A 23,883-nucleotide genomic window follows, 5' to 3' on the forward strand; every position below is an offset into this window, starting at 1 on the left:
AATGATAGAGATCGTGGTTTTTTTGGCACTTTGAACAATGTTAACCATGAAGATGTGTCAGTGAATAAGAAAGTCATTTTATATGGCTTCCTTGTGTTTTATATGGCTTCCTTGTATTAAGCTATCAAAAGAAAATCAAAGGATGGTTGTAACTCATTCAAATATTTTTTTGTTTGTTTTGCTGCCTACTTGGCATTAGATTGCATAATAGGTTTTATGTTCGGTATTTTCCTCTCTTTCTTTCTTTCAGGTTCGTTACAGGTGTCCCGTGCTGACTTTTATTTTGATGGAAAAGTCGTAGACCTTGCATAAACTGCTGCTCGAGGCGTGGCTTAAAGTGGGCTTCCCCGATGTCTCTCAAACTTCTGGTCAAGGTTTGAAGTTCGCGAACGGGAAGTTTTGCGGTTCTGTATGAATGTAAGTCGCTTTCGTCAACGACTTTAAAATTTATGACACAACAAATGGAGGTCTGTACGAGCTGGCAAATTCTACTTTGTCACTATATAATTGTCGCAGCTAGCTAGCTACCGTTCTAGTTTTTGGTAACGTCTGGTTACAATTAGAAGTACGTTGCACATTTAGTTAACGTTAAAACTGTTACATTTAATGAAAGAAAATTTTATCAGTGTTGCTGTATTTTGTTTGAGCTAATTTGGCTATACCCACATATACCGGTAAGACCCAGCTAGATACTTTTGTTGGTTAAAAAAAGTGTTAACTGACTTCATAGAAATAGTTAACTAACTATATGTTTGAACTTAACTAGGTAACTAAACTTAAATAGTTGAAAACGCGATGTAAAGTTTTTTTGTTGCATGTTATGCCTTACATAGTATTACTACTGCTACAACACGTGAATGATCAATGCGATAACTACTTGATTTAATTACTGGCACTGAAAATCTAAATTAAGTTCAAAAGTGACTACTGGACTAGACGGAAGTCTGTTCTCGAACTAGTCAAGACACGCTGGACGATATGGGTGATAAGTCAGTCTCTGACAAGGACGTGGACGATCAATATTACACGGATGACCATTCAAAGATCCCCATACCGAATGATGGCGAAGCGCACAATGAGCATAGCTCACCGCTTCAGAGCGAAAAAACGATGAGCACTCATTTATATAAAAGAAGATGGCTCGTGGTGTGTCTCTTCAGTTCTTATTCGCTGTGTAATTCCTATCAGTGGATACAGTACGGCATCATCAACAACATCTTCATGAAATTTTACGACGTGAGCTCGTTCACAATAGACTGGATGTCAATGATATACATGTTGACGTACATTCCGCTCATCTTCCCCGTAACGTGGCTACTGGACAAGAAAGGGCTGCGGGTCATTGCGCTCGTGGCGACAGCTTTGAACTGCGCGGGCACGTGGATCAAGGTGGCCAGCGCGAGACCTGACCTCTTCCCGGTGACGTTCTTGGGACAGGTCACCTGTTCGGTGGCCCAGGTGTTCATCCTCGGGATGCCCTCGCGCATAGCCTCGGTTTGGTTCGGATCTAAGGAGGTGTCCACCGCGTGTGCCATTGGCGTCTTTGGCAATCAGGTGCGTATAAAATATTGTATTAATTTTCACATAATTTTTGTGTTGAAACTTTTCTTTACAAGACAACATGACGCCAAAACTGTACGCCATAGGATCGAAATTATTTTTGTTCTGGAATTCTTGCATAACTACATATAATTTTGTCATTTAAACTGTTCTGCTCTGCCCACTTTTGTTTTGAGCTAAAAAAAAAAAGTTTTTAAATGTTTTTTCCCCAAACACATTTTCAAAAAGTCATTCTCTTCCAAAAATACGTTGCAAAGGTTAGCTAAAAAAAAAACCCTTTGCATTGTATTATATATATATGTGTGCAACTATGTATCTGTGCAATCAAACACTTGGTTAAATAACATTAAGCAAGTCAGAACCTAAATATACAGTATCTATTATAAACAGTATAATTTCTTGTCTCTTGTCTCTTTCAGTGTTTCATCACACTTCTCAGCCATTGGACACATAAGCTTAGCTTTTTTTTGTTTGGTGAACAGTTTCACAAAATTGCATCTTTTGGGGACCTTTTTATTTTCTTTCATAGAGAAGGTCCAGTTATGATGTATCCAATAACACACTTGTTGTTGGTGTTTATACAGATGACTGTACAGTTAACCACACCACATTGGGATAATAACATCAGTGTACTGTTTCATTTAATTGCTTTTCATGTTGAAACTCAATAATTTGAGCAGATGAAGTCTTGCCATTGCAGGGAGGAATTGTTTCTTTGGAGTAGGATTACATGGTTCACCTGTAGTGTGTGTTGGTGAAGGTGTGTTCCTCAACAAGGTGATACTATTGGGATGGATCCAGAAGGGTAATGGATGTCAGTGCTATTATTATGAAACTGATGATCCTTAACCATCGTCTGTCTGGCATGATGAGCAGATTTATTGAGATCTGACGGAATTAGTAAAGGTTTAATGTGTGCATAGTGGAGTAGGAGTTTCGTTGGTTGCCGTTTAAATGTGTAGCTAAGCGATATGTTCTGTAGTGACTGAAGCAGGGTCTGTCATCACGCATAACCAGTACGACATGGAAACTTCACAGCTCATATCGGAGTACCCATTAGGCTCACATGATATTAGAAAAAAAATATTATTTTTTATTTATGTGTATGATCTTCTGCCAAAATTCCATTTGCGACCATCAACTTTTCTGTTGGAAATCCTCACTATTCTTGCTTGATGGTATTACGTAGCCTACCGCTTATCAAGTGATCAGATCATGTTTTTAAAACCCTCTTTAGTAACTGTATTAAGTAGTACCGTATCTTTCACAAGGTGAAAACTTATTGCATCTGTGACCTTCTCTGAACCTTTTTCATATGGCTAAACACTGGCAAAGGCATCGGAAACAGTTTTTTGCTTTGGACAACATTCAGAACTGGCTTTGCTCTCATAATACTGAGCTTTATGGTGTCAAAAGTGGTCAAACAAACCTGTTGCCTTGTGTTGTGTCAACAACAGCAAGACAATGTCAACAAATAATCTGTTTTTGGTCAGTACCATCTGTAGCCAAAATAATTCTATATATTGGACGTTGGATGTGCGGTACGATGACGATTAATCAAAATTTATAGAGCGCTTTTTACAACAGTTGTTGTCACAAAGCAGCTTTACAAGTGTCCCAAGTCCATCCCCCAGGGAGCAAGCCAAGGGCGACAGTGGCAAGGAAAAACTCCTTGGGGGGCGACACCAGTCACCATCGTGACAATAATTGGACAGATACATAAACAAAAGTTATGTGCCTCTATGTAATTCTTACGGACGTAAGTTGTTGAGCAGGGGGGGGTGGGGGGGGGGGTGGTTAATGTAACGTAGCAAACATAAAATGGACACAAATTAAGTATTATATCTGTCGATCGCCGGTGGTTGGCGCCAGAGCGAACTAGTAACTCATTGAATCATATATGTGGATCAGAGGTAAATAAACTGGATTTTTTTTTTTCGGCGTGAGATATCGGAAGTGTCGTGTGAGAGCGTGTGAAAACGGTCAAATGCGTGTGTCTCACGCTCAATGCGTGAGAGTTGCCAACCCTGCTAAAGTACTTGAAAATGCTTGAAATTGTAACTACTTCATTTCACAACAAATAGCTATCTGACTGAACAGTTATTTTGTATTACGTTAACAAATACGAGCCTCTTGTAATTCCAGGACGAAACATGAGAGAACGTGACAACGTTAAGATTGGGCGTTTTGAAAATAAACCACCATTATCACAATAATTTGATAAAGCGATTTTTTTCAAATCATTTCGAGTGTATATATAAATATTTAACTTATTTAAGTTTAACGTTCTGGGAAATATTGAAATGGACCTTGAAAGTGACGTACAAATGCTTTAATTCCACCTTGTGAAGGTGTATGAACCCAGCAAACATGACTTTGTTCATTGCGCTGAGGCGCGGCGCCCGCGAAGTTACAAAATTCGAGAGGTGCGAATCGACAGCACGCAATGTCCTTGCGCCCGGACTGAGCCACCGCGATTACGCCATTTTCGCCGCTTATTTTAGTTTAGCCTTTTTTTTTTTGTTAAAACCGGTGAAACCGGTTACCGCTGCAACCCTAATTGTATCTGAAGTCGCTTTGTTTCAACATTAAGGTTTAAAAGTAATGCAGCTGGTGGATTTCACAGTTTGAACATGAAATAACAACAAAACCAAAATTGTTTAGTTTTTCTTTCCTCTCTTTCTTTAACTGCAGAGTAACTTCCTAACAATAACATGACTATCTAAAGATACACTACAGGGTAAATGTTTTCCCTGACCCTAAATTTTACTATAAAAGCTTCGTTAATCTGTAGCACATGCTGACATTGCATTATACCCACATGTGATTGCCCTGGTCTCTAAGCTCTCATTAAACTGAAGCTAAATTGTGTGGTGTTTCTAAACCATTAAGCCCACCTTACAGCACAACAAACCCTTTTGGTCCATGGTAATCAGGCTAGGTTAGAAACATTTCCAAGGGGCTCAGATACAAAAGAAAAAGTGCCTTGCAAAAGTATTCATACTAGGGCTAGGCAATATGGGGAAAAAATCTTATCATGATATGTTTTCATATGAGTCGATATGGATATATATCATGATATAAATCAAATCACTATTTCCTTTATACTTTAAGTGAGAAATGAACACAACTATAACACAACTCTTGTTTCTGGCTAAAACCGGCCTATTGTTATTCACAAGAGTTGTTCTACAGTGTAAAGGTTTGGATTTCATCTTCAGACATATATCATAGCCACCAGGGTTCTTAAACAGCATTATAAATTTGTTCAGTCTACAGTGTGTTAACAGATTCACAAGACACGGGTGTCAGGAAAGAGTTCCAAAGTTTAATGAGAAGATAGAGAAAGAAAAGTTGTAACTGAGGGGCAGAAACACTCGGAAACATGTCAGAGTGGTCTGACTGAGCGTCACAGACAGTGAATCATAAATTCCCTTGCATACAGTCTCTCATTACGTTAAATGGTGCTGTTCCGACTCCTCGACAGAATTTGTCTCCCCTCGTTTACACACATACAAAGACACTACAGGTGATATTTGCGACTGCGATTTCGTTGTTTCTATGCATAAATAAGGCATAATCTTTAATAGTTCATTATAGCAAAACAAAACTAAAGTTATATTCATTAACTCACAGGACTGAAATGTCAGGTTAACATCTTTTTTTATTTTGGTGACATCTGGATGTGTAGGCTATTCCACATAAAGCACGTCTCTACGTTCAAGGATCATCTTAAACACAGAATTGTTCTTGGTTGTGCTAGCATTAAGCCAGCCATTTGGGGGAAGTTAATCAGGATAGCCTTAAACAGCCTTCATTTTTTGTGGGTGTTTCCAACTTTTGAGACAACCTTTGTCTGTTTATGTGTGTCTGCATGTTTATGATAAATGACACTGATGCTAAAAGTGGAAATATATTTTGTACACTTTCAATAATTATTGAATATTTTAGCAACAAAGAGCTAAAACAGGAGCCGCAATTGTTACATGTTTACTTAACATTAGTTAATTATTGTAATAGTAATTAAGTAATTACTAATGTGAAGAAATGAATTACTTCATGTGTTGTTCATGTTAACTAACACATTAACAGAGGTGTCAATTGCAGGTTCAGAAAGTAAAAGTCCGCACCAGGATTTTGCTCAAGCTTGCTAGATTTTCTAATTAGTGCAATCCAGGTAAGATTAGTAGAATCAACACAATCCAGAAAGCCTGAGCAAAATCCTGGTGAGGACTTTTACTTTCTGAACCTGGAATTGACACCTCTGTTAATGTGTTACTTCATGTGTTGTTCATGTTAACTAATTCATTTCTTCACGTTAGTAAGTAAACACTTAATGTAAAGTGTTACCATTATAGCTAACTGCAAAAATATCCCTGTTAACTCCAATGGCGTATCTATTTAATGATTACATCTGACTCCTCCCTCCCCAGCTTGGGATTGCCATTGGTTTCCTGGTCCCACCAATCCTGGTTCCAAATGTGGAAGACATGGACGAGCTAGCCAATCACATTAGAATTATGTTCTACATCACGGCAGGCGTGGCCACAGTCCTCTTCATCCTGGTGATCTTTGGTAAGGAGGAGCCATATCATAATGTGCTTAAGGTGGGTGGGGTTATGATGCAGGGCTTTGTGTAATATTTGTGACATTACACCCTCCCCGACAGTTATTATTCTCTTCGTGCATGTCTTTGTTTACCTGACTAACCCAGTCCTCCACATAAAACTGTGATTCCCTCTGTCCTCCACATGTACATTATAACAGATTAGAAGTTAAAATTGTTATATATGGGGAATATATATATTAGTGGTGGGCCGTTAACGGCGTTCGTTAATTTGATACTCTTATCGGGCGATATAAAAATTATCGTCGTTAATCTATTCTTAAAGTTCGGTTGGGAACTGGGTCAAAATGGGTAAGCAAACTATGATGACTTTCAACTTGATAGTTTAGCTCGGCTGTATTCCTAACCAAATTGCACAGTAAGGGCGAGAACGAGTTTTCAAACCTGTGAATTACAAATCGTACGTGTGTTTACATGGATGCAGCCACGAAGTCGCCAGGTTTGCTTCATGGAAAATTCATTTTTAGGAACGTAAAGTGTTACCGGAGCGGAGCTCGGAGCGGTCGTTTTGTGCATGGTCCTAGCGCTAGATTCGTCGCTATTTAAATATTTCTTTTTAACCGTTAAAACTGCAGAGGACCAAAACCGGCTTTTCAAAAAGTCCCCCCCTTAAGAAACCCTATCTCAAAAACTGACTTTTAGTCATTACTTGGGTAGCACGCATATGAGCCATTTTAGTATAGATTAATCTAGATTAATTTCAAGATTTCAGTGAGATTAATCTAGATTAAAAAAATTAATCTATGCCCACCCCTAATATATATATATATATATATATATATATATATATATATATATATATATATATATATATATATATATATATATATATATATATATATATTGGGGGTGGGCATAGATTAATTTGTTTAATCTAGATTAATCTTACTGAAATCTTGAAATTAATCTAGATTAAAATGGCTCATTCAGAATATGCGTGCTACCCAAGTAATGACTAAAAGTCAGTCTTTGAGAGAGGTGCATTAGATCAGGGGCTCATCTCCTGTTTCCAAAATGCATCAATGACTGCTTGAGAAAGCAGTTCTACTTTGATACTTGAAGAAAAAAAACATGCTCAATAAAATGTAGGCTACTTGTGTTCAACGGTTTATTCAGTTAAACATGAAAATAGTACTGTAAGCCTACATACTTTAAGAGGGCATATTCAGTCAAACATGAATTTGTAAGCCTACATACTGTACATTAAAAGGGGTTGATAACATGTTTATTCAGCTAAACATGAGATTTGAAATGTAAGCCAACATTTAGTACATTTAACCTGTTTTTGGCGGTGGCGACTCTTCCCCTGGGCTGCATCAGTGTTTGACCCAGCGTCCGCAGTATTAGCAAATGGGTGCTTTGCGTTTAAATGGTACTTCAGACTGATAGAACTCCTACATTAAACTAATTCCGCGTTGCATAAGGTGCAAACAATTTTAGTCTTTTCAATGTCTCCATTAGGAAGCTTCTTAAAAATGAATTTTCCATGAAGCAAACCTGGTGGATTTGTGGCTGCGTCCATGTAAGCACACATGCGATTTGTTGTGGTAGTCTGTAATTCACAGGTTTGAAAACTCGTTCTCGCCCCCTACTGTGCAATTTGGTTAGGAATACACCCGAGCTAAACTGTCAAGGTGAAAGTCATCATAGTTTGCTTAAGCTCCCCACACACAGCGAGTGTGTGCCCGTTTGCTCAGCTAGTTGCTTGCTGTGTGCTGGGGGCTTTACCTATTTTGACCCAGTTCCCAACCCAACTTTAAGAATAGATTAATGGCGATATTTTTTATATCGCCCGATAAGAGTATCACATAAACGCCGTTAACGCCGATAACGGCCCAACACTAATATATGGGGAGTGGAGAATGCTGTGAATGTCGTCAGGGAAGTTCACATATTGCACATGATTTAGCAAATGTGTGCAAGGGGTCAGGATCAGCGTTTTGGCAGTCTTCATCTCTTGTTCTGCCTCTTTTGCCATCTCCACCCCTCTTCTCTATTTGTCTCTCTCTGTCTCTGACTCTTACTCTCTCTTCTTCTTTCCATTCCTCTGTGTCTATCTGACAGTCAGCTGTTTCTCTCTCTCTCTCTCTCTCTCTCTCTCTCTCTCTCTCTCTCTCTCTCTCTCTCTCTCTCTCTCTCTCTCCCTCTCTCTCCTTCACTAACCCCAGTCATTGGAGAGGGCTAAAATATGCATGTTATGTACATTTACATTTCTGTAAAGCCAGCAAAGGCATAAACCACAAAGGCCATGAGAAGCTGCTCAGTCACATGTCTAGGCAGAGACATGTGCACGAAGAGCTGTTGTATGCGTAGACAGTGGTGTGATTGTCTTTGCTGCCTTAGGCCAATCAAGGGTTCAGTCGTCATTCCCCAACAGAAAACACTCCTTCAGCATAAGCACGTAGTTTCCTACAGCTGTACTTCAGGGCAAGGCCAGCCCTTTGCCCGTATCCCAGCCAGTGAGCTGCCTTCATGTGCAAACTGAACAGCAGGTTATTATTCGCAACTAAAACACATTAAAAATCCAGGGAAATGATATCTGAACAATCAAACCCATTTTGAAATTCACATGACTCTATCTGCACCAATCTGCCAACTAAACAAGTCACTCAGTGCAAAGCAAGTAAAAACTGTATCAAATAAAAACTACATCAATAAAATAAATACAAAGAGAAACAGTACACCAAAAACAAACCAGTAGATTATTGTAATACCAGTGAATAGAGATGAGTTGCAGTAGAGCCAAGAAGCATAATGTAATCTACAAGCTTCTCAACTTTTTATTAAAACTGGCCTCAAGAACACAGAGTTCCATGCAATCAATGAAGCTGTCTATAATAAGCAGGTTTGCCAACACACCAAAACCATTAACACAACAAAAAATAAGCAGTAAATTGGTCAGATTGAATAAACAGCAAGGTACACATAAACTAAAAGCTAAAATAAACAGGGGCTAGGGCTGTATAGTTAACAACTCTTACAACAGCCATCACTCTGTATGCATCCAAGCATCCTACAGTCCCAGGAATGCAAGTGGCAATCTCAGAGGCTGCATGAAACTGTTTACAATCCTTGCCAGAAGATAATATGTCAAATCACGCCAAATATGTTCTTCAGCATTCAGAATATCTTAAAACAGCTGTAAAGTTTACATTTGGATAGTTAGCCATAATGGAAATATATAAAGTAGATAAAATGCTAGTTGAATCTAGTTTAACAGCTGCTTACCTGTTTTCATTATGTGCAGTGCTACATAGATGATCCAAAGGAGTGAATATTTCATCTTATAGAAACTTGTTTTAAGATTAGGCAGAAGTGAAAAATTTCCCCAAGAAGCAAATCTGTCTTTATTTGAACTTGGTCTCTAATGTAGAGCAGGTAAAGTTGGAAACGACATTCCCAGAAAAATAAATCACACAACTCGATATCCACAACATCCAGCAGCACAGTAATCCCTGGCAGAACCAACACAAACACCACACACACACACACACCAACCCTGAACAGGGCAGCAATTCGTCAAGTGGTTGTTTACAGTATAATGAATGCAATTTTGCCTTAGGAATAAACGTATAACACGTTTTGATGTGCAAAATGGGTGCAGTATAGTGTACAAACAGCCTTGTCAAGCCCTGACTGCCCTGAGGGCCAGCCTCTTAGCACAAACTCTGATTCCAGTACAAGAGACAGTCAGTGGGGTAGCCTGGTGTGATGGAATCAGGGTTTGCTTAAATAGTGTATTCAACAGATGATCTGGCCTAACCCTTCCTATGGTGTGTGTGATTTGTGACCTTGCCTGACCCTTTGACACTCTGACAACTGAGCTTTTAGTACAATCCTAAGAGAGAGAAAATGTGTTCAGTATTGCCTCCTCAGTCTAGTGTGTGGTAGAGTGGTGAACAGCTTACTGCAGAGTGTTGTGACCATGCAGGACTGGACTTTGGGACCTCTGACGAGGCTGTTTTGTTCCCAGCTGATCTCTGGTGATCTGTGAAAGATTCGTGGGGGGGGGGGGGGGGGGTTGACATACTGTGTTTGATACTGTTAATGGAACATTTGGCTCTCTCAAATTCTCTCTCTCTCTCTCTCTCTCTCTCTCTCTCTCTCTATATATATATATATATATATATATATATATATATATATATATATATATATATATACAGTTGTGATCAAATTTATTCAACCCCTACTGAAATAAAGTGTTTTGGCCAGTTTGACATTGATTTTGATCATTTCAGTCATCTTATTTACAATTATATCAAAGAGGCACTTATAAATTAGACAAACATAACATAATATTTATGATGGAATAACCACAAATGTCTTTACTGTGCTCACATCATTATCAGTTTTATTCAACCCCCTAGTGACATTATTTTTTAGTACTTAGTACAACATCCTTTTCCAGTTATGACAGCTTTCAAGCGTGAAGCATAGCTTGACACAAGTGTCTTGCAGCGACCTATGGGTATCTTAGCCCATTCTTCATGGGCAAAAGCCTCCAGTTCAGTCACATTCTTAGGCTTGCGCACTGCAACTGCCTTCTTTAGGTCCCACCAGAGGTTCTCAATTGGATTTAAGTCTGGTGATTGCGATGGCCACTCTAGAATGTTCCAGCCTTTCATGTTCAACCATGCTCTAGTGGACTTGGATGTGTGCTTCGGATCATTGTCCTGTTGGAAGGTCCAACGTCTCCCAAGCCGCAGGTTTGTGACTGACTCCATCACATTTTCCTCCAAGATCTCCTGGTACTGAAGGGAATTCATGGTACCCTGCACACGTTTAAGCTTTCCTGTACCATTAGAAGCAAAACAGCCCCAAAGCATAATTGACCCCCCGCCATGCTTCACAGTAGGCAAGGTGTTCTTTTGTTCATAAGCCTGGTTCTTCCTTCTCCAAACATAGCGCTGGTCCATTGTCCCAAACAGTTCTAATTTAGTTTCATCTGACCACAGTACACTGTTCCAAAACCTTTGTGGCTTGTCCACATGACTTTTGGCATACTGCAGTCGACTTTTCTTGTTCTTTGGAGTCAGCAAGGGGGTGCGTCTGGGCGTTCTGGCATGGAGGTCATCGTTATGCAGTGCGCGCCTTATTGTCTGAGCTGAAACTTCAGTGCCCACATCTGACAGGTCTTTTTTCAGTTCCTTAGCAGTCACGCGGGGATTTTTCTCCACATTACGCTTCAGGTAGCGCACAGCAGTCGCGGTCAGGATCTTCTTTCTGCCACGACCAGGTAACGTTTCCACAGTGCCCTTTAACTTGAACTTGCGAATGATACTACCGATAGTGTCTCTTGGAATATTTAACAACTTCGCAATCTTTTTATATCCATTGCCATTCTTGTGAAGAGCAATAACCTCTTCTCTTGTCTTCTGGGACCATTCTCTTGCCTTCACCATGCTTGGAAACACACCAGTAGATGTCTAGAAGGAGCTGAGTATCACAGTCCTTTTAAATCTGCCTAATTGGTGCTTATCATGCTTGATTGCTGCTCGTTGACATCCACAGATGTTTTCAATACCTGATGGAAAACACTGGAATGAACCTCTGTTCTTAGGAGTGGTAGTCGTAAAGGGGTTGAATAATTGTGTCAATGAAGAAATCACAAAAAGGCCATTTAATACTTTATGACAAAAAAAATTGATGCTATCTTAGTTGCATTTAGTTCTTTAACAAGTCCTTGTAAGATTTCATTATGAACACAATTACAAATGTGCACTGAATTCCATAAAACCCTTCGCAGCATTGGGGGTTGAATAAATTTGATCACAACTGTGTATATATATATATATATATATATATATATATATATATATATATATATATATATATATATATATATATATATATATATATATATATATACATACTACCGTTCAAAAGTTTGGGGTCACCTAGACAATTTTGTGTTTTCCCTGAAATCTCATACTTTTATTTATCAAATGAGTTGCAAAATGAATAGAAATATAGTCCAGACATTGACAAGGTAGAAATAATGTTTTTTTTTTTTTTTTTTTGAAATCATTTTCTACTTTAAACTTTGCTTTCGTCAAAGAATGCAAATGCACATAACAAAGAATGTTAATTTGCTGAGGTAATCTGGAGAAATTTCACCCCATGCTTCCAGAAGCCGCTCCCACAAGTTTGATTGGGTTAATGGGCACTTTTTTCGTACCATACGGTCAAGCTGCTCCCACAACAGTTCAATGGGGTTGAGATCTGGTGACTGCGCTGGCCACTCCATTACCGATAAAACACCAGCTGCCTGCTTCTTCTCTAAATAGTTTGTGCATAATTTGGAGGTGTGCTTTGGGTCATTGTCCTGTTGCAGGATGGAATTGACTCCAATCAAGCGCTGTCCACAGGGTATGGCATGGTGTTGCAAAATGGAGTGATAGCCTTCCTTGTTCAAAATCCCTTTTACCTTGTTCAAATCTCCCACTTTACCAGCACCAAAGCAACCCCAGACCATCACATTACCTCCACCATGTTTGACAGATGGTGTCAGGCACTCTTCCAGCATCTTTTCAGTTGTTCTGCGTCTCACAAATGTTCGTCTGTGTGATCCAAACACCTCAAACTTTGATTCATCTGTCCATAACACTTTTTTCCAGTCTTCCTCTGTCCAATGTCTGTGTTCTTTTGCCCATATTAATCTTTTTTCTTTTATTAGCCAGATATGGCTTTTTCTTTGCCACTCTAACCTGAAGGCCAGCATCCCGGAGTCGCCTCTTCACTGTAGACGTTGACACTGGCATTTTGCGGGTACTATTTAATAGGGGTGACCTGCAATAGTCGCTGATTGGACTATAGTCGACTATACCCCCTAGTCGACTATGAACGTCATAGTCCAATGTACCATTCTAACTGCAAGGGGGTGCCCAAGGATGCAGCTAAGCATTAGTTGTTTCATGAAATGTCTTTGTTTTCGTTATATATAGCCTTTTGTCAAATAAAATCATCCTAATTTCTGTTAATAAATATTTAAAAATGTTTTTATAGGCATTTTCCTTACTACACATTAATAAAGCACACCCTGCCCAATCCAAACGAGGGGAGCTGAACGCGCTACAGAATACGCAGCATCTGCCGAGATTATAATGGCTACTAAGAAACTTAAAAAGTATTTTGATAAAGATAAAGATGAATCAAACAAAGTAAAGTGCAAGTTATGTCATCAACGTTGTTTCGGTCGTGTCGTCTCGTCGCGGTGCGTCTCGGCAAGTAGGCCTATAAACATTTTTTGTTTGCGATATAGACCTACGCAATGCGCACTGACAGTTAATGTTCTCTAATGTTTCATAAAAAATTTATGAGTAAATAAATAAAAGTTGAATAAAGCCAACCTACCCTGTTTATTCATTTATCTGAGTGTTTTAGGTTTTTACTTTGAAGAGGAAAAAAGTCCTGAATGAGAACGCGATCCCGTTTAAGGTGCTCAAATAAATAAATAAATAAACCCGATTCGACTATTAGTCGACTAAAGGGAAAAGCTGACGAATCAGATTCGACTATGAAAATCCTTAGTTGAATACACCCCTACTATTTAATGAAGCTGCCAGTTGAGGACCTGTGAGGCGTCGATTTCTCAAACTTGAGACTCTTAATGTACTTGTCTTCTTGCTCAGTTGTGCAGCGGAGCCTTCCACTTCTCCTTCTCCTCTGAAGGGAGTAGTACACACCATTGTAGGAAATCTTCAGTTTCTTGACAATGTCTCACATGGAATAGACTTCATTTCTCAGAACAAGAATAGACAGTTGAGTTTCAATTGAAAGTTGTTTTTTTTCTGGCCATTTTGTGAGTTTAATCGAACCAACAATTGTAATGCTCCAGATTCTAAACTAGCTCAAAGGAAGATCAGTTTTATAGCTTCTCTAATCAGCAAAACTGTTTTCAGCTGTGCTAACCTACTTGCACAAGGGTTTTCAAGGGTTTTCTAAATATCCAATAGCCTCCTTACAGAGTTAGCAAACACAATGTACCATTAGAACACTGGAGTGATGGTTGTTGGAAATGGGTCTCCATACATCTATGTAGATATTGCATTAAAAACCAGATGTTTACAGCTAGAATAGTCATTTACCACATTAATAATGTATAGAGTGTATTTTTGAAAACAGCTTTTCTTTCAAAAATAAGAACATTTCTAAGTGACCCCAAACTTTTGAACGGTAGTGTGTATATAATGTATGTGACCCCTAGTGTACTACAGACCCATGACACTTCCCTAACCTCCCTTTCTCTCTCTCTGTCTCTATCCCTCTCTCTCTTTCAGTGTTCCAGGAGAAGCCAGATATCCCCCCAACCCAGGCTCAGGCTGCCGCTCGGCTGATCCCTGCAGAGAGCTACTCGTACATGACCTCCATCCTCTGCCTCCTTCGCAACAGAGCCTTCATCCTCCTCATCATCAGCTATGGTGTGTCCCCAATGCCACCAACACCATTACTTCAGGGTTACTCTACCTCAGGGTCACTCACCCATCTGGAATAACCCGGACTTTACAATTAATAAAAAAACATTAAATTATCTATCATGGGCTAATAAGGGAATCACACACCTAAAACATCTGTATAACAATACCACACTGATGTCACTACCACAAATAACCCAGAATTACGGAATCGAAAGAACTCAGTTCTTACAATATCACCAGTTAAGATCACTCATCAGTTCAAAAATCAATCCAACTACTCTAGCCCTCTCTACACCAATCTCAGAACTTCTTAACATTAATACAGCAAATAAAACATTATCCAAAATATATAAAATTATATCTCAATTAAATCTTAACATGAGCCTACCGTATAAGCAATGGGAAGAAGATTTATCATCAACTTTTAATACCAACTTTTGGATACAGATATGTAATAATAACTATAGCATTATCACAAATACTAATTTACAGCTAATCCAGTATAAAGTTATCCACCGAGTACACTATACCACATACAAAATGTATAAAATGGGATTCACAAACTCACCAAACTGTACACACTGTAATCAGAACACTGTTGATAATTATATCCATGCTATGTGGCACTGCACTCCAGTTAACCTGTTTTGGAATGAAGTCACTACTCATCTATCTCAAGCACTAAATACCCAAATTCATCCAACACCTTCATTATGCCTACTAGGGGACATATCAACCATTAGCACAACACCACAAAACAATAGAACAATCCTAATGTCGCTAGTCATTGCCAAAAAAGTCATCCTCATGAATTGGAAAACAAAAAATAACATAAACATCAATCACTGGAAAAATCTTCTAATATATTATATCCCCCCAGATACACACTTAGAGCCTACCATAAATACAGATACAGACTTAATCTAGACACAACTAACTCAAATATTACATCACAACATAAGCAAATTCAACTGTAGCAAACAAATCACAAGTTCATGATTAAAGTACATTTCTATCTTTTTATAAGCAATATGGTATATTATATATTATTGTATTATGTTATATTATAATATACTATATTGCACTATATTATACCATATACATATTATATATCTGTATAACCCCCTCTTCCTTTTGTTTCTGTCCCCCTTTACACCCCCCCTTTTCTTCTCCCTTTATACCCCCCCTCCCCCCCCATTTAAAATGTGCTAAATTTATATATGTTTTTATGATTGAATAAACAATAAACAATAAAGTATCAATAGTCCTCCGAAGAGGGGGGGTGGTGGTGGGAAAAAAATAAAAAAAATAAAAAAAAGGGTTACTCTGCTTAATGGTTCAGGGTTACTCTCTGACTTGTTTTCCATAGGGTTCAGAGTGAAATGAACACAAATTATACATGATTCCTGTAATTTAATCAACTTCTTATCTTGACTAAATCTTAAAGGGTGGGGTTAAAGCATGTGCTCTTTTTGACATGCTCACATGCTGTTGCTGTGATGTTGGCTAAAATGGCCCTACAGCTTTAGTGTTGCTGTTGATAGTCACACTGACTCAGTGATATAAGCTCGTCATAATAAGGGCCCTATCATCCTAAAGCCACTGTAGCACTAAAAGAAAGATAATTAAACTCTTATCCTTTACTCTCTTTCATTTGGTCAGATATTATGCTTCTGTTAAATTGTTACTACGTTTAATGTATACATACATGCATGTACATTGGCACACACACACAGCTGTGGCACTATAAGAACCATGATTTCTTACGTGGTTTATTGCTGATTAGATAAAGTGCATTTATAGAATCCTGCATATGCATTTAAATAATCCTGTAATTCGGGTAGCTTGTAGGCCATGCTCAGAGAGAAAGCTGCAACCTCATCCATAAGCTAAAGATTACTTGAACAGAATGACTTGTGTTGTACATTACTTACGAGCCGTGTTGAGTCCCGTGTTACCATCCCTGGTCTCTGATTGGTTTCTACTCCTGTCTGTTGTGCACTCAGGGTTGAACGTTGGCTGTTTTTATGCTGTCAGTACATTGCTCAACAGGATGATCATTGAATACTACCCAGTAAGTCCTGATTCTTTCTCCACTCTTCACTCCACTGCATGCAAGTCAACCATTTACTTACTCTAGAAAATTATTAATATATTAATATATACTTTCAATATTTTCACTATACCACAAACAGATGTACAGAGTATAACACTTTTAGCAGGCCATCATGTACTCTAAGTGAAAGCACTTGGATACACACGTGTGTATCTAGCCACGGCCTTGGGGTTTTTGTAAGCAGGACTCTAGAGTCTCTTCTACGCACAGCTGCACATGCTGGTTCTCACACTGTGTCCTCTGCACATGCTCAGTTTGTGGAACATGCCTGAAAACCTGTTGCCTTTTGGCAAAGTTTGATGTTTTCAGTGTAAAATGGACTATTAATGTGAAGTGTGTAGATTTTGGAGGGGGGGGGGGGGTGGTTGAGGGTTATGGGGTGTTTATTCTGCTGCCTGCAAACACAGTGCCTGCTCTCCTGGTCTGCTGAGTGAAGCCCTGATCGTTTCTGACTACTTACAAGAAGTTTATGAGATTAAACCAAAATCAAAAGTTCAGGTCTTCAGGAGTCCTGGTCATGTGTATCCTTGTTTAGTTCTTTTTTAGCTTCATTTTTTTTGTTCTTTTTCCTGTCTCAGCTACAAATATTCCTGAACTGGGTAAAGTTATGTTGTAGAATACCAGTCCATGGGCTCAGGTGTACTTTGTCTCATTGGTGGACCTAAAACTGGGTTTTCAGCATTCAGCATTCAGGTTTGTCTGGACTGCAGGTGTTTGACCAGTGAGTAAATGCATTGCTCCTGTTTGTAGGGTGAAGAGGTGAATGCGGGAAGAATCGGCCTAACCATCGTTATTGCTGGAATGGTCGGCTCTCTTATCTGTGGAATCTGGCTGGACAGATCCAAAACCTACAAGTAAGCCAGTGTTTACAGTACAAGCTGAGGCCATAACCCCTGCACAGCCTGCTGTGTAGCACTGCAACAGTGTATGCGTGTGTGTTGCACACATACGTGTTTGTGGATGTATTTGTGTTCATGTGTACCCACTTGTGTGTTTGTCTCCGTGTGGCTTAACTTTGTATTTTTTTATCAGCTAAGCCTACATTTCTGTTTTCTTTTTCAGTCTTGCTCTTCTGGGCAAGATGTGAATAAAACAGGCAGGATGATTAAAACAATTAAATGAACCCACATTTGATATTCCTCACACGGGCACCAGCATCCTACCAGAACCAACACTGAAATTACATATGTGCAATTGATTCAATTGTGACATATACAGTATATTGTGTATGTGTGTATGTGTGGTGTGTGTATGTGTGTGTGTGCTTGTTTATTTATTTATATATATATATATATATATATATATATATATATATATATATATATATATATATCTATCTCAGTGGGAAACCGTCAGAGCCCTATTCGCCTAAAATATTCTTAAAACATAAATATATATAATATACTTTATCCAATATTATTTTATCTACTTACAGTTTGACAATCGACATCTAAACAATTACAGAAATATAAGCAAATAAATGATTCACCCGTGTCTATTCAATCTGTGTTGGAAGATGAGGGGTTAAGTGGAAGCCTGTGAGCCTGTGTCTCCCCCTATCAGGACTGTGATGCCAGCGCAATACCAGTTTCAAATGACAGCAAAATTGACCAATCATATCTTCCCTCTTAGTGGGCGGGCTTAACTGTATGATAATTTCCGCCCGCTGTGGCGACGCTAGCTGTCGTTAGCGTACCACCGCTAGCTAGTTTCGATTCAGTCCTTTGATGCCCTCGTGCGCGTTGTTTACATATTCCGCTCCCGAGGAACACAGAGCTGTGAACCTTATTTTGTTGGAACCTTATTTTTTATAAGAAGTTATCTAGTACATAGGGCTGGGTATTGATTCAAATTCCAGAATCGATCCGATTCCGATTCTGAAGATTAAGAATCGATTTTTTTCGATTTAATCCGATTTAATCGATTCGATCCGATTCGATCCAATTCGGGGTTTAGTGTTATTAAAAATGTATTTGAGCTGTTTCCTGACTGTGTACAGAAGCAACATGTTAAAACAAGTATTATATCAATATTAATCAGCAAATAGTTACTGGTAGTTGGTAGTTACTGATGGCTGGAAGACTGGTGAAAAGGGTCATCATAAATCTACCTTCAAGAAAGGTAATCCAGGACAATAAACAGAGGACATCTTTGAGGTGTCTATATCTGCAACAGTGGGCTCCTACTGGGACACTAACCAGTGCATTATTATTATGATTGAAATAATTAAGAATTCACCCAAATTCTGTTGCTACCAAATGCATTTTTATTTTAAAAGTGCTCACACTTAATAAACTGAAAGTATAAAATGTAAACGTGTATTTTTCTTTAAAGTGAGAATATAAGAACAGTACTCTCACGTTACGGTCCCCGACCCCTCTGTTTTGGGCGTGTTAACGTCGTCTGCGTCTTTGGGCGTGTTAACGTCGGTGTATCTCCGTGGGTGCGGGTGCGTCTTGTGATAGTCCTCACCTGTGGCTCGTCTCGTAATCATGTGGGGTTGATGTGGTTTGTCTATTTAATTTGCGCTCGCGCAGCGTCCTGTGCTCGTCGTTGTTTGAGTCACATGTTCTATGTAAATGTGTTTTATGTGCGCTGTCTGCGCTTCGGTAAATGTAATAAACGTAACGATTTGGAAAGTGCAAAGGATTCTGTCTCGTCCATCGCCTTGCGCCCAACGTTACAAGAACATTTTAAACTTTTTTTAAACTGTAAAAACACTGGGTAAACGGTCAGTGACACGGACTGTAAATAGTCACTGACATTGGATAAACTGTCCTTCTGTTTTTAGATTTCCGATTTGACTATTGTCGTTACCGGCACTGTCCGACGCCAAGTCGTTTTACAGTTAGTTAGACCGAGCACGCCTGCGTGAATTCAGTGACGAGGCGGGGGTAAAAGTTCACTAAAAAAGCGATCTTTGGACGTACGAATCGATAATCAGATCATCATATGCGAATCGATTCTGAATCGGAAAATCGATTTTTTCAACACAGACCTACTAGTACATATATTATTGTTTATTGCGTTTCTAAAGCTGTACTGTCGTCTCAATTTTAAATTTTTTTTTTTAGGAGAGGAAACTAATTTTTTTCGGGGGGGTGGGAGCGGGCCCAGGTATAATGGTCACGGTTCACTACTGATATATATATATATATATATATATATATATATATATATATATATATATATATATATATAATTGCATATTTTATATATGTGTATATATATATATATATATATATATATATACATATATAAAATATGCAATTTCATCATCACTGGGATCATGGATACATGGATACAAGGCTGATGAATGAAAAGATAACCCACTCTGCATCTTAGCTTCACTAATTACTCGTGAAATACATTATCAGTATGAGACCAAATTGCAGTGCTTATTTTGTCTTGTCTGTAACAAAGCAGCAGGCAGCATATCTGACCAGATTAAAACAAATAATGGCTAAATGATCAGCAGATCGATAGCAATGTTCACATCGATGGTGTCAAAAGACCAGTGGTACTGAGGATTTTCTCTCATGCTCTCCATTTACATGTATTTCCATGTGAATTATTAAGTAGCAGTGAGCAGGGCTAATGGCCTTTGCTCTGTTGGCTCTGGTTCTAAGTGCATTGTAAGCACTGCAATTTGATTTATGTTCTGATTTATTTCATTAAAAATAGCAGACAAAAACAGCAGTTTTGTTTTTACACTTGCCAGATTTTTCATCTCGGTAATGACTGAAATCACACATGATGGTGATGAAAATGAAATGGCAAGGAGCTTTTTTTTTATTTATTTCGATTTTTTATATTTGTCACAAATGAATCATATTTGTAGGGAAAATTAAATTGCAAATACAGCTGTTTCAATTTTCACTCTGGCAGGATATTTGTGTGCATGTATGGGAACAATAACAGCATGTGTTGATTTGCATTTTCATTTTACTGTTTTGATTACAATACCTTTTTGAGCTGAATCTCCCTCCCATACACAGTGTACTGTTATGAGGAAACCTTTTGAGTGAAGCATTTGTATCCTTTTGAACATTTATAAAGATTCTTAGAAAGCATTAAAAAAATTGTGAACAGGTTCTTCGAGGAGATTAACAGTATTTGTAGAGCAGGTTGTAAGTTTGCATAGTGTTCTCAACTTTCTTTCCTTTCTTTTTTTCTTCAATCTCTGGCGTAACTCATCTCCCTGCTTGCCCCGCCCCTTACCCCACCCATTTCACAGACAGACAACATTCTTGGTGTATGTGATGTCACTGGTGGGTATGCTGGTATATGCCTTCACTCTAAATTTGGGCCATTTGTGGGTGGTCTTCCTCACCGCTGGGACACTTGGGTAAAGCTTCTCATCCTTCTCATTGCAACATGCATTTTTATGTTTGTTTGTGTTTTTGCTTTGTATAAGTCCATGTATGCTAAATGGAAATGCACTCTGTGGCATCTCAGATCACTTAATCTTTTAAACTTCCCTAATGTCCCGGTTTCTTGGAAGAAAATATTTATTTATATATTATTTATTATTTATTTAATATATATTTATTTCTTAATACATCTAGGTTTTTCATGACTGGCTATCTGCCTCTGGGATTTGAGTTTGCAGTGGAGCTCACATACCCAGAGTCTGAGGGAACATCCTCTGGCCTGCTCAACTGCTCTGCTCAGGTGTGTGTGTGTGTGTGTGTGTGTGTGTGTGTGGGGGGGGGGGGGGGGGGGGGCACTGTGATCCTTGCTCCCATTTCCTAGGCCTCAAAATTGACATCCAGCATCTCTAGTTTAATCACAGCAAGCTATTTCTCATACTCAATTGTAGCTCTTGGCCAATCAAAAGCAATTGTAATATATCTTGTTTTGTCATTTGTGTTAAAGCAGAGCTGTCTAGGAGATTTTAGCTCCTTCCCTAACTTAACACACCTGATGCACTTAATCAAGGCCTTGAGTCCATCTCTGAAGAAACTACATTATGCCGTTTGCAATTATAGTTATTATGAAGCTCTTCAGTATGACTGGTGATCAATGTCGGTGTCAAGTGTCTTGGTATGTTTTCTCTCTGAGGGGACAGAGCACCATCTGCTGGCCAGCAAGGTTAAATTGCATCCTAAGTCTCAGTTAATTTATTTAGCATGTGACTGTGTGTTTGCTTGTCTGTGGTTGTGTCTTGTGCTCGTGTGTGCGTGTGCGTGTGCGTGTGCGTGTGCGTGTGTGTGGTTGTGTCTTGTGCTTGTACGCTTGGGTGAGACTTCTCATTGCAGGTGTTTGGGATCATCTTCACCATCTGTCAGGGGAAGATCATCGATAGTTTCAGCATGCTGGCTGGAAACCTTTTTCTCTGTGCCTTCCTTTTTCTAGGGACAGTTATAACAGGTACAACTTTCCTCTTAGCCAGACCAGCTGTCTGAGTCTGGTTGTGTGTCTGAGTATCTATACTAAACACCATTGTCACTGATCATCAGTAAACAGGAAGTTCCTTTTCTTTTTTTCAGCTTCAGTCATCTATGTTGATATGAGATGAAAGAATACCTGCTCCTTCTTTGATCTGATTGATGTCGTGACCTCTCTTCTTTTCAGCATTTATCAAATCTGATTTACGCAGGCAGAAGGCCAACCAGATAGCCAACACAGCTGTAAGTACTCAACGCATTTAATCAAACTATGTCGGTACATTTGACTGTAAATGAATGATTAATTACTGTAGCTTAATTGTGTGTGTGTGTGTGTGTGTGTGTGTGTGTGTGTGTGTGTGTGTGTGTGTGTGTGTGTGTGTGTGTGTGTGTGTGTGTGTGTGTGTGTGTGTGTGTGTGTGTGTGTGTGTGTCCTGGGGGTCAGTGATGGTGTATTGTGTTTGTTCATGAGGTCGCAGGTGTTTCCAGTTTTACAGCTCAGCATCTGTCTCTGTGTGTCCTGTGCAGCTGTTCCCATTGTCTGCTCTGCATTTCCTTTCCTTCCTTCTTCACTCTTTCTTGTCTATTAAAATCTCACTGTTTTGATGTTCTTCACTTAAAACTTGAAAAATCCTGCTAGTCCCAGCATGCTCTGTTTGTGCTACCACATGAAGCTCAATGTCTGTTACCCCTCCTTGCACCCCTCTCACACCCCTCTTACACCCCTCACATCCCAAATCCCACCCTTGCTCCTTCCCCTGCCCTCCCTCACCCTAGGCCGCAGCCAATCATCAGGACTACGGTGCCGTGGCTCCAATTATGTCCTCCCGGTTCTGATCAGTAATCGCTGCTCCTCCTGCTTTTACCGTATTGTGACTGGGGACAGGTATACCCCACTTCATACCCGCTCACACGCAGTTCACCGCTCTTCATACCCGCTCAAGCAAAGCTACACCGCGATTAATACCCACTCACACACTCCTCACCTAGTTTGATCTTTGCCTCTCTGACAGTGTTGTGCAGATCACACAAAAAAACACCTGCTTTGACGTGCATGTTTGAAAATTTTGCATATTGCAAAGGATTAACTAATCGCACCACTTTGCTTTGTTTGTTTTCTTAAGATTTCCAGAAATATATGTTAGTTATTATTCATTTTAATATTCGTTGTATTTAGGGTAATCTCAATAGCTATTTTGTGTCGATATGTTTTCTGTTTACAGGAAAATGTGAATGGATCGGCCCTGGGTTCTCCTATTGTGCCTGCTACCAAGTTGTAAACATATCATCACAAACTGTAAACATACACAGGCACAAACATGAAACATGCACTTATACTGCCACTCAAACTAAAGAAATCATGACCATTCAACTTCTTGACTGTGTGTGTGTGTGTGTGTGTGTGTGTGTGTGTGTGTGTGTGTGTGTGTGTGTGTGTGCTTCAGACAGTGCTTCTGTCTGTTATATCCACAAGCTTATTAATTATTAATGTGATTTTAACTTTTTAACACATTTTCCAACATACCTCGTATATATAAATGAACAGTTTTTAGCCTGTGTAAAAACTGGATGATGGGATTAACTTCTGAAAAGCCTTTACTGGCTGTGTAGATTTTTTGAGAGCTGGAATAAGACATGAATTGACTGATGGGTCTGTGAGAGTTCAGTTCAGAAACAAACTCAATCCAAACTGTGTTTCACAGGAGCTGTGTTTCCAAAGCCACAGAAATGTCCCCATTGAAACACTAAAACAATAAATGTTTACAGGCA

At 39.1% G+C, this 23,883-nt stretch overlaps 1 protein-coding gene across 4 annotated transcripts; it reads left to right on the forward strand.

Moving 5' to 3' along the window:
• The first annotated feature begins 351 nt into the window (after positions 1–351).
• Positions 352–23,883, forward strand: flvcr2b (FLVCR choline and putative heme transporter 2b). 4 transcript variants are annotated; one of them, XR_013133132.1, is made up of 11 exons: positions 352–1,554; positions 5,994–6,135; positions 14,470–14,610; positions 16,614–16,681; positions 17,474–17,577; positions 20,961–21,071; positions 21,292–21,397; positions 21,985–22,096; positions 22,301–22,356; positions 22,642–22,999; positions 23,337–23,360. XR_013133132.1 is itself a non-coding variant. In XM_077016616.1 (11 exons), exons 1-10 carry the CDS (start codon positions 979–981, stop codon positions 22,948–22,950), a joined length of 1,476 nt encoding a protein of 491 aa, XP_076872731.1. In that variant the 5' UTR covers positions 352–978; the 3' UTR covers positions 22,951–22,999; positions 23,337–23,883. The 4 variants fall into 4 exon arrangements, 3 of the variants coding, with proteins under 3 accessions (XP_076872731.1, XP_076872732.1, XP_076872730.1); XM_077016616.1 differs by having other exon boundaries at positions 22,891–22,999; positions 23,337–23,883; XM_077016617.1 differs by lacking the exon at positions 22,642–22,999 and having other exon boundaries at positions 23,337–23,883.

Source organism: Brachyhypopomus gauderio, chromosome 9 (genome assembly GCF_052324685.1).
Source record: "Brachyhypopomus gauderio isolate BG-103 chromosome 9, BGAUD_0.2, whole genome shotgun sequence".
Taxonomy (NCBI): Eukaryota; Metazoa; Chordata; class Actinopteri; order Gymnotiformes; family Hypopomidae; genus Brachyhypopomus; species Brachyhypopomus gauderio.

Coding starts and splice junctions, on each gene's coding strand:
- flvcr2b (XM_077016615.1), top strand. CDS start 979: ATGGGTGATAAGTCAGTCTCTGACAAGGACGTGGACGATCAATATTAC. Junction 14,611..16,613: donor CCTCCTCATCATCAGCTATG/GTGTGTCCCCAA, acceptor TTGTGCACTCAG/GGTTGAACGTTGGCTGTTTT. Junction 21,072..21,291: donor CTCACCGCTGGGACACTTGG/GTAAAGCTTCTC, acceptor TAATACATCTAG/GTTTTTCATGACTGGCTATC.